This window comes from Gekko japonicus, unplaced genomic scaffold, assembly GCF_001447785.1.
Source record: "Gekko japonicus isolate JY-2015 unplaced genomic scaffold, Gekko_japonicus_V1.1 scaffold1346, whole genome shotgun sequence".
NCBI lineage: Eukaryota > Metazoa > Chordata > Lepidosauria > Squamata > Gekkonidae > Gekko > Gekko japonicus.
The window spans coordinates 229,089-239,620 of NW_015162521.1; the positions used below are offsets into that span (position 1 = coordinate 229,089).

Genomic DNA, 10,532 nt, shown 5'->3' on the forward strand with positions numbered 1-10,532 from the left:
TAGAAGTGGAGACACAGAAAAAAAAGAGGATCTTGCGATTACTGAGTTTAGCAAGGCATTTTTCAATAAAACATTTTTCACTGGAAGGGTATTTCCATCTTAGAAATATTGCTGAATAAGTACAGTGTGATTGTAAATTGTAACTTGGCATTTGCCATCTGCGCTTTTTGAACTGATAGCTAAAATAGATTGCTAATAGAAGTTATATCCCTGCTGGATATACTTTCTCATGACCTTAGACATCCCATATTTGCTCATTGCTTGGCCTGATCCAACATGGCTTCTCTAATGTTCTTATTCCTTCCCCTTTTGAATTGTATCCCACTCTGGAGCTTGGTGTAAAATTCCTAGGGATCTATCCTTCCCACCTCCTGCCTTAATTAGCTTTGGCGATAGAACTGCGTTTGGACCATTCTGTAGGCAGGAACGGAGACACGTGGCTTCTCTAAACTTATTTCTTTCCCTTGTCCTGCAGAGAGAGACCCGAGCCTTGAGATCCGGTATCGGCACAAAAAGTCCAAAGAGAAAGATCGTGACGGTGAGCGGGAGCGTGCCGAGAAGGATGAGTTGCGTGCCAAGGCCCAGGAGCTAGCAATGGAGCAGAGCCGTAGCTCAAAGGTAAGGTTAGCGTTCAAGCCGGTGCAGGCTGTGGCGTTCTGACTTCAGAATGTTTCTGTGGGCGCTCAGTTGTTGGGTTTGGAGCATGCTTTGGAACACTGAGGGCAACAGCTGATCTCTAACTGTCAAGGCTGGATTTCTTGATATAGATAGTCCAGGTAACAAAACGAACTCTGCCCAGTTTCTGCCTTTTCCTGACCATCTGTGCCAATGGTTTATAGGGCACCACGTGGAGGAAACCGTTTTAGTTGACTAAAAGGTTTCAATAAGCCTTCTGTTCTATATTTCATGTGAATACAAAGCATCCTTAGAGACATTTCTCTAGGGTAGTTGCAGTAATTGTTGCTTGACAGTTCTTTTGGGGTGCTGCTTTCCCATGGAGCTTTTAACTTGATAACTAACCTCAATCTACTCTTCCGGAAATCAGAACTGTTGCTAAGGGATTGCGTGGAATCGTCGGTGTTTTAAAAAAATCTCTAAAAAAATTTCAGCTCCCCCACTTTTGGTCGTATCCTTTTGTCTGTCTCTGGCTGTGTTTTCCCAACCCAACTTGAGAAACACACAAAACAGTCCTGTAGAGGAGAAACACTAAAAAATGCATTAATTAAAAAAGGGAAGAGTACAGATAAACAAGGTTTTGGGACTTTCGAATACCCACCACTCTCCCGAAGTTATAGTTGGTGTGGGACAGAAACAGGTGGTGCTTCCCCAGCCCAATTTGAGAAAGCACTCGGCAGTCTTGTAGAGGAGAATCCAAACTAAAACTTTATTAATAAAGGAGGAAAAGTACAGGTACCACAAGGTTTTGAATCCTTGAATACCCACAGCTCTCCCTAAGGTTACAATGGGAGACATAGGGTTTTATACCCCCTATGACAGTTAGAAATAAATCATAATTATTGGTTCCATCAAAGTTTGTCACCTATCCGTCACACCATTCTGATTGGGTTCCAACCTGTGGCTTGGGTTTTCTCAGGCAAAAATATACCTTCTTCATTTGAACAATAGGCCTTCTTCTTCCCAGGCTATGAAGTGATAAAAAGTATCGAATGTAACAAATATTAGTACATCATGCAGTGTTCTTCATCTAACGCAAGCAAACTGACATCAGGAGCATGCGCAGTTACGATTGGCAAGAACAAGCGAGGTCACTGTAGTATGATTGCCTGTCAGCATTTAGTATTTTACCCAGAATGCATTTGAACAATGAACCAAAGTGAATATCTGAATATATGTTCATGATTGATTTCAGTTACTGTGATTAGAATCATCAAAGGCACTTAATATATGCACCATGGAAGTGTTAAGTGCACCTACTAAGTTAAACTGACTGTTAGCCAGTGGCAGAGTACAAAGTGTTTCATAAGCAGTGTGTACAACATGGGTGACATAGCATTTTATACTCAAAATGACATAAGCAAGCAAAACGTAACTTATTGGTTCCATTAATTTTGTCACACATTTTTAATTGGGTTAAGACCTGTGGGTTGGGTCCTTTCCCCTTAGCTAAACAAATAGACGTTTCTTCTTCTTGAAGCTTCCATGAAGCTCTAAAAGTATCAATATTAGCCGATATGGTTACAGGGTATTATTGTTATCCCTTTAGCTAGGCTTAACTGACACATGTGCAGTTGCAGCCGTCTAGCCAAGGCCACAAGCCTTAGCAGAATAGCAAGTTAGCATTTTTATTCTTCTAAGCAATTGCTTCTAAGCAATAGCCATAAATGAACCAAAGTTAATATCTGAATATATGTTCATGATTGATTTTTGTTTATGTGGTTAAAAACATAGATGGCACTTAACATTATCTATCTATCTATCTATCTATCTATCTATCTATCTATCTATCTATCTATCTATCTATCTATCTATCTATCTATCTATCTATCTCATGTAAGTGCTAAGTGTACCTACTAAGTCAATCTGTTAGTGGCAGAGTGCAAAATGTATAACTGTTTCATAAACGGTGCGTGCAACACTTTCCTCAAAGCAAAGGTTATATAGCATTGGCCTCAGGGCACGACCCAGGAAAGGCTATGTGCTTGATCTGCTTTTCTGTACCGAGCAGCTTGTGGGTGATCTGGTGAGAGATCTAATGGGGAATGAGACCCTCATCACGGTGAGGCTCTTACCAGCGGAAGGCACTGAAGGTTCTGCTTCCCTTTCTCTGCATCAGTGTGGTCCCAGTTAGTACGGTCTGTCTGTGGAGACCGATGGATCCAGTTGGTCTCCAGAATGCTCGTGTCTGAAAAAGGGAGCCCTGATTCTCAAAAGCTCATACCTTGAAACTCTTGTCGGTCTCTAAGGTGGTACTGGATTCGAATCTAATGGAATACTTCGGGGGATTTTGAAACCCTTCGTGGCAACTTGGGAGGGGCCTTAGATAGGAGCCTGGAATGCCAGACCTGGGGGCTTTGAATAGGGTCTGTCCCTGGCGTCCTATCTCCCTACTCCTTTGGTAGGAATCCGGTAGTCTGCTATAAGAAAAGAGATCACGAGAGAGTGCAGGCATCTTGAGAGTTTCTGGCGGAAAGACTCATTCAGCATTAGACAGAGCGCACCATAGAGCGCAATGGAGAGCCTTTGAAGCAGCCAGGACAGCAGAAACACACACACACGCACAAAACACATGTGAAACTTGCTTATACTGAATCAGACCCTTGGTCTCAAGCAGAGGTCTTTCCCGTTACCTGCTGCCAGACCTTTTAACTGGAGATACCAGGGGTTGAACCGGGGACCTTCTGCATGCCCAGCAGATGCTCTGCCACTGGGCCACAGCCCCTCCCTTGTTCTGCACTACCACTGTGCCCCCCGAATCATGTCCAGCACAATTTTAAAAAAAGCAAAACTGCAGCCTTTTAACATTTGGGTGAATGCAGTTCACGTAATAAGAATAACAACCGCTTATCAATATTCAGATCTGCCAATTTTTTGCCAAAGGCTATTCCTATCGATGGAGTCAAACGCCGCAGCCAAGTCTACAAACGTTACGTATAGAGACTTAGTGGGACCATTTAAGCTTGCATAAGCCAGCTGGTGAAGAGTAAGGCAGCACATATACTAAAATTGGAACGATACAGAGAAGATTAGCATGGCCCCTGTGCAAGGATGACACGCAAATTCGTGAAGCGTTCCATTTCGATGAATGTGATTCGGCTGTAAGCTGTGATGCTTTTGCTAGATTCTCTTGCCAGGGAAAATCTCTCTGATCTGGTGCCAATTGAGGCTCTCGTTTAAGTGCCGTCTGGGGGGGCTAAATAACCCCACGGGGCAGCTCGTAGAATATGCAGCATCTTGGTGGCCAGATTGGATCATCTCAGCTGCCCCTTAGATCAATGACGTTTGCCAGTTAGAGTCTGAGCCCAGTTCAGGGTGCTGATTTTGATGCTGAAAGCCCTTTATGGACTCTGAAGGGCCACCTCTCCCCTGCAACAGTTCTGCTCTTCCCAGTGGAAGTAAACCCTTGCCTGTCCTTCTTTGAGGGAAGTCTGGCTACAGCCATTAAGGCTTTTTGTGCAGCGGCTCTGCTGCTTTGGAATAGGTTGCCTCAAGGCAAGCGCTGTGGGAAGGTCTTTGCCCCCTTTTTAATAACATTTTGTTAACCAGAGCTGTTCCCAAAGTCTTTTTCTCACCTTTATGGGTCCTTAAGCATTCTAATAGTTGTCTAATGGCTGTTTCAGTTCTGGCATGTCATATGGCAGTGGTGGCGAACCCATGGCACGGGTGCCAGAGGTGGCACTCAGAGCCCTCTCTGTGGGCACGCGTGCCATCGCCCCAGCCAGACCCAGACCACCATTAAAGTGTCGAATTCTCTGCCAAATAATTTTAAGTAAATGAAAGCATTTGGGATTGCTTTCCTTACTTTGTTTGGATCATCTTAAGTTAATGTATGAGTTGTTTTTTCTAAAGTAAAACTGCAGTATTCAGGTTAAATTGCCGTGTTGACACTTTGTGATAAATAAGTGGGTTTTGGGTCGCAGTTTGGGCACTCGGTCTCTAAAAGGTTTGCCATCACTATCATATGGTATCATCGGAAACGGCTTTGAGGTGTAAAGGGAAGGTGATATTCCAGGTTAGGAGTCCCCAGCTTATTTGAGCTTGTGGGCAGCTTTGGAATTTTGAGATGAGGTGGTAGTGAGCGCCATCCCCAAAATGGCTGCCGCAGAAGACGAAGCCAGACCCAACAAGAGGCGGAGCCAAATGGGATATCTCCTTCCTCACTTCCTGGGAAGAAGGAAAGCCTGAAGGGGGAAATTGAACCACACATAGGCTAAGAAAAGCCCAGGTGTTTACCAGTCCTCCTGATCCTCCAGTAAGGTAAAGGTAAAGGTTTCCCTTGCTTGAAAGCCAGTCAAGTCCGACTCTAGGGGGCGGTGCTCTTCTCCGCTTCCAAGCCGAAGAGCCAGCACTGTCAGAAGACTTCTCCGTGGTCACGTGGCCGGTATGACTAAACGCCAAGGCGCACGGAACTCTGTTACCTTCCCATCGAAGCAGTACCTATTTATCTACTTGCAATTTCTTGCATTTGAACTGCTAGGTTGGCAGGAGCTGGGGCCAGAGATGGGAGCTCACTCCGTCACGTAGCACTTGGGTCTCGAACTGCCGAACTACTGACCTTCTGGTCTGCAGTTCAGCGTCCTAACCTCTGAGCCACTGTGGCCCGTGATCTTCCTGTGGGAAACCCTTAATTTGAACGAGGGCAGCCAGTAACAAGCCCTGCCTTACACTTGCCCCACCCACTTTCTGAAAAGCTGAGTGGGTGACGAGGGAAGTACTGTCAAGGCACCGTGGTGCCCCGGGCTATTTTTGGGCAGGAACGCACAGGAACGGAGTTCCGGCTGGCTCCCAAGTTGACCACGCCCAGCAGGAGCTCATTAGCATAACAGGCCACACCCAACAGCAGGAACTCATTAGGATTGGCTACATTAGGGGTGTGTGGCCTAACATGCAAAAGAGTTCCTGCTACAAAAAAGGTCTTGGGTTTTGACAACAAACAAGGTGAACAGAATAACAAGCAAAAGGTGGGTGTGGCTGGATGACCACACTTCTGGTAACATGGGGGTGTGGCCTAATGTGGTAATGAGCTGTGCTGTCAGGGGTGTGGACTAATATGCTAATGAGTTCCTGCTGTTGGGTGTGGCCTATTATGCTAATGAGTTCCTGCTGGGCTTTTTCTACAAAAAGAGCCCTGGCTGGTTCCCATGTTGGGGGAGCTGAAGCTCGCATATAACAAAAACTTACATGCTTACCATATAAAGAAAACTGGTGTTTGTTGGCATTTTGACTTGTACTATTGCACAAGGTAAATCATATTTCTCCACTCCGTACTGAAGGCTAATAATCCCTGATGCAGTATCTGACATCTTGCTCGTTTGCTTCGTCTTCGTAGTCCTCTTGGCAATGGAAGTCGTGACAGCCTGTGATTGATAAGTAACTAGGTTATACCATGTTCAATTAAAAATACTAAGTTATTAAACCTAAACTTATTTTATTGTCCTAGTAAGCACACCATGCATAATCTTTAGCATATGCAAATTTCATTTTTCAGCGTGTTGATGAAATAAAAAAAATGCACAAACGTGATGGCAGTTACTTTCCATCATAAGGAGAGAACTGAACCCTATGGTACCAGCATGGCGTAGTGGTGAAGAGCAGAGGACTCTAATCTGGGGGAACCGGGTTTGATTCCCCACTCCTCCGCTTGCACCTGGCTGGATGGCCTTGGGCAAGCCGTAGTTCTGATAAGGAGCTGTTCTTGAAAAAGAGCAGTTTCTGTCAAGAGGCTCAGCCCCGCCTACCTCACAGGGTGTCTGTGGTGGGGAGGGGAAGGGAACAGAGATTGTAAGCCGCTCTGAGACACCTTTGGGTAGTGAAGGGCGGGGTATAAATCCAGTCTCTTCTTCTTCTAATCTGGAGAACGGGGTTTGATTCCCCACTCCTCCTCCACACAAAGCCAGCTGGGTGACCTTGGGCCAGTCACAGTTCTCTCAGTACTCTCTCAGCCCCACCTACCTCACAAGGCACCTGTCGTGGGGAGAGGAAGGGAAGGAGATTGTAAACCGCTTTGAGACTCTTCAAGGTGGAGACAAGTGGGGCATAAAACTCAGTTCTTCTGCCTTAGCATTACCTCCCTTGTAGTTTATTTGTGATCTCAGGGGTCTGAAAAAAGGCAAAAGGGTATTATTTAGACATACAGTCTCATGCAGTCACAATAGGACTGGCAGCATATTTGGAGTGCAAGTTAAACGTGAAGTTCTCTGTGTTTTCAGAAGATTATACAGTTCATAGCATATTAATAGTAGACAAAATGAGCCCCATTTAAACAGCTTCCTTGAAAATATATTGTCTGCAATAGACACACATGAGTTATTATTCTCCCACGTTGTAGATTGTCTTTTGTAAAAATCTTGATATTACGCTTCCTGAATGAGTAAAATCTTCTCTTAAAGGGAAGTTATTTATTTTTTTGCAAATGATCCCCTCCAGATTTTCCAATTTTATCACTGGAAGAAATTGGAAGTAAAACTCTATGGGAGATGAGCCGCACACAAATCTTTTCTTGGTTCCCCCCCCTATGAAAATAAAGCTTTTATCTCAAAGGATTTTCCTCTGCAACGGCTTCATGTCCTGCTGCTGGTAGGTAGTTTAAAAACAAACCAACCTAGAGTCTTCTAGTATGCACCATACAGAATTAACCCCATAACTAAATAGATTGCACTGTAGTTCTATGGAGGATATATCCCAGTTGTCTGTCAAGACCCACAAAGAGGGTGGTTGTCACACAACACTGACCAAAAGAGAATCAAAGCGTTAAATACCTTTTGCCAACTATAGAAGCCGATAGCTGTCGATTTAGGCCTGTGACGAACATCTGACGCACTTGGCAAAATCCAACACCTTGTATAGAGCAAGCATGAACTTTGCCTGTGATTAATGTAGTATCTAGGAGGGCAGGAAGCCCCAGACTGTGGCAGTCTGTATATTATCAGTGGTTCGGGAAGCTTCAGACATGTATCCCGTCAAGGATATCTAAGGCGCCTGGTAATCAATGTTTATGCTTAGGACCAGTACCTTGGACTTGGAAAAACATAAGCTGTTTTCTAGGGGAGAGTTTGTCAGCGAATTTGCTCTTGCTTGAAGAAGCACAGCGCTTCTGTCAGACTGAAAAAACCTTACGGGATCCTAAGCCAAAGCAGGGATGTGACAGCCAATTCAGAACCGACGGAACTAAGAAAACTAACAGACAGGCCCAGTCTCATTATATCCCAAGTTCTGCCACAGTTATATATATGTATTTGGTGCTTATGTTTAATGTGTGTTTTAAATACTTTTTAATGTATCGGCTGTGTTTTAATGTTTGCTATGAATTGGGTTGAAAGGTGGCATAGATATGTATTAAATAGACCAAATAGTAACTCATCCTAAGAACAAAAGAACATGAGAGAAGCCAATGCTGGATCAAGCCAATGGCCCATCCAGTCCAACACTCTGTCACACAGTGGCCAAAAATACCAGGTGCCCTCAGGAGGTCCAGCAGTGGGGCCAGGTGACTAGAAGCCCTCCCACTGTTGCCCCCTCTCCCAAGCACCAAGAATACAGAGCATCCCTTGCCCCAGACCAAGAGCTCCTACTTATACCTTGGGGCTAATAGCCACTGATGGACTTCTGCTCCATATGTTTATCCAGTTCCCTCTTGAACCTGTCCCCATGCTTGTAGTCGCCACAACCGCCTGTGGCAGTGAATTCCACGTGTTCTAGCCCGACTGGTCAGCCATTTCATGGAGTGCCCACGAGTTCTTGTATTGCGAGAAAGGGATAAAGGACTTCTTTCTTTACCTGCTCTATCCCATGCATAATCTTATAAACCTCGATCATGTCACCCCTCAGCTGTCGTTTCTCCAAGCTACAGAGCCCCAAGCACTTTAACCTTTCCTCATAGGAAATGTGATCCAACCCTTTTATCATTCAAGTTGCCCTTTTCTGCATTTTTTCCAATGCTATAATATCATTTTTGAGGTGTGGTGACCAGAACTGTACACAGTATTTCAAATGAGGTCGCACCATTGATTTATACAGGGGCATTATGATACTGGCTGATTTGTTTTCAGTTCCCTTCCTAATAATCCCGAGCATAGCGTTGGTCTTTTTTATTGCAGTTGCACACTGTCTAGACATTTTCATTGAGTTATCTACTACAAGATCTCTCTCTTGGTCAGTCTCTGCCAGTTCGGACCCCATCAATGTGTATTTATAGTTAGGATTTTTGACTCCAATATGCATCACTTTGCACTTGGCCACATTGAACCCCATTTGCCATGTTGATGCCCACTCGCTCATCCTCGACAGATCTCTTTGGAGTGCCTCACAATCCTCACTGGTTCTCACCTCCCTGAACAACTTCATTATCATCCGCAAATTTAGCTACTTCACTGCTTACTCCCAACTCCAAATCATTAATGAACAAGTTAAAAAGCATCAGACCCAGTACTGAACCCTGCGTTACCCCACTGCTTACCACCCTCCACTGAGAAAATTACCCATTTATACTCACTCTCTGTTTCCTATTAATTAGCCAGTTTTTGATCCACAAGAGGACTTGTCCTTTTATCCCGTGACTATTGAGCTTACTTAGGAGCTTTTGATGAGGAACTTTATCAAAAGCTTTCTGGAAGTCAATGTAAACAACATCTATTGGGTCCCACTTATCCATGTTTGTTCACTCCCTCAAAGAACACTAACAGGTTAGTGAGACAAGATCTTCCCTTAACGAACCCATGCTGAGTCTTCCTCAATCGTTTTTGTTCATCAATGTGGCTACTAATTCTTTCCTTAATAACAGTTTCTACCAACCTACCCGGTATCGACATCAGACTGACTGACCTGTAATTTCCCGGATCTCCTCTGGAACCCTTTTTAAAGATGGGAGTGACATCAGTTACCTTCTAGTCCTCAGGAATGGAGGCAGATTTTAATGAAAGATTACGTATTTTTTCAGGAGATCCACAAGTTCACATTTGAGTTCTTTCAGAACTCTTGGATGTGTGCCATCCAGGCCTGGTGATTAGTCAGTTTTTAAGTTGTCTGTCAGTTATAGTACCTCCTCTCTTGTCACCTCAATCTGACTCAGGACTTTCAAGACCCCTCCTGAAACCAGCAGTTCTGGAGTGGGCAAGCACTTCTCATCTTCCACAGTGAAGACAGAGGCAAAAAATGCATTCAGCTTCTCAGCAATTTCACTATCATCCTTCAGTACTCCTTTTACCCCTTGGGCATCCAAGGGCCCCAATGCCTCTCTAGCTGGTTTCCTGCTTCTAATGTATTTGAAGAAAGTTTTTTTGTTGGTCTTTATGTTTTTTGTTATATGCTCCTCATATTCCCTTTTTGCCTGCCTGATCACAGACTTGCATTTTATTTGCCACAGCCTGTGTTCCCTTTTATCAACCTCACTGAGATTAGTTTTCCACCACTTAAAGGAATCATTCTTACCTTTTACAGCTTCCATTACTTTGTTAATTAACCATGCAGGCTTTTTTCAATACCTATTTGTGCTTTTCCTAACCTGCGGTATATATTTTTTCTGAGCTTCTAGGATTGTAGTTTTAAATAGTCTCCACGCTTCCCCAGTGGTTTTGACCCTTTCTACTTTTCCTTTCAGTTTCTTCCTCACATGTCCCCTCATATCAGAGAAGTTACCCCTTTTAAAGTTAAAAGTGGTTGTGTCAGTCTTTTTAGGCAACTCCCTATTTATACTAATGTTGAGCCGCTATCTTTAATTCATTCATCATTTTATAATCCTCCTCTATCTTTTGATTGGGTGGGCGATAACAATAGGGCTGCCAAGTGGGGGTGGGTGGCGGGTAAACCCCCGCTTTGGAGGCCCGATTTCCGCCACTGCAGAATCGGGCCCCGGGGGG

At 44.2% G+C, this 10,532-nt stretch overlaps 1 protein-coding gene across 4 annotated transcripts in view; it reads left to right on the forward strand.

Annotated features, from left to right (window-relative positions):
* CXXC1 (CXXC finger protein 1) overlaps positions 1–10,532 on the forward strand; it is a 63,713-nt gene that overhangs the window by 2,544 nt on the left and 50,637 nt on the right. For all 4 annotated transcript variants that reach the window (XM_015406224.1, XM_015406226.1, XM_015406225.1 and 1 more), the window contains exon 4: positions 476–618. In XM_015406224.1, the coding sequence (XP_015261710.1) occupies positions 476–618 (143 nt within the window). The remainder of the gene's footprint in view (positions 1–475; positions 619–10,532) is intronic.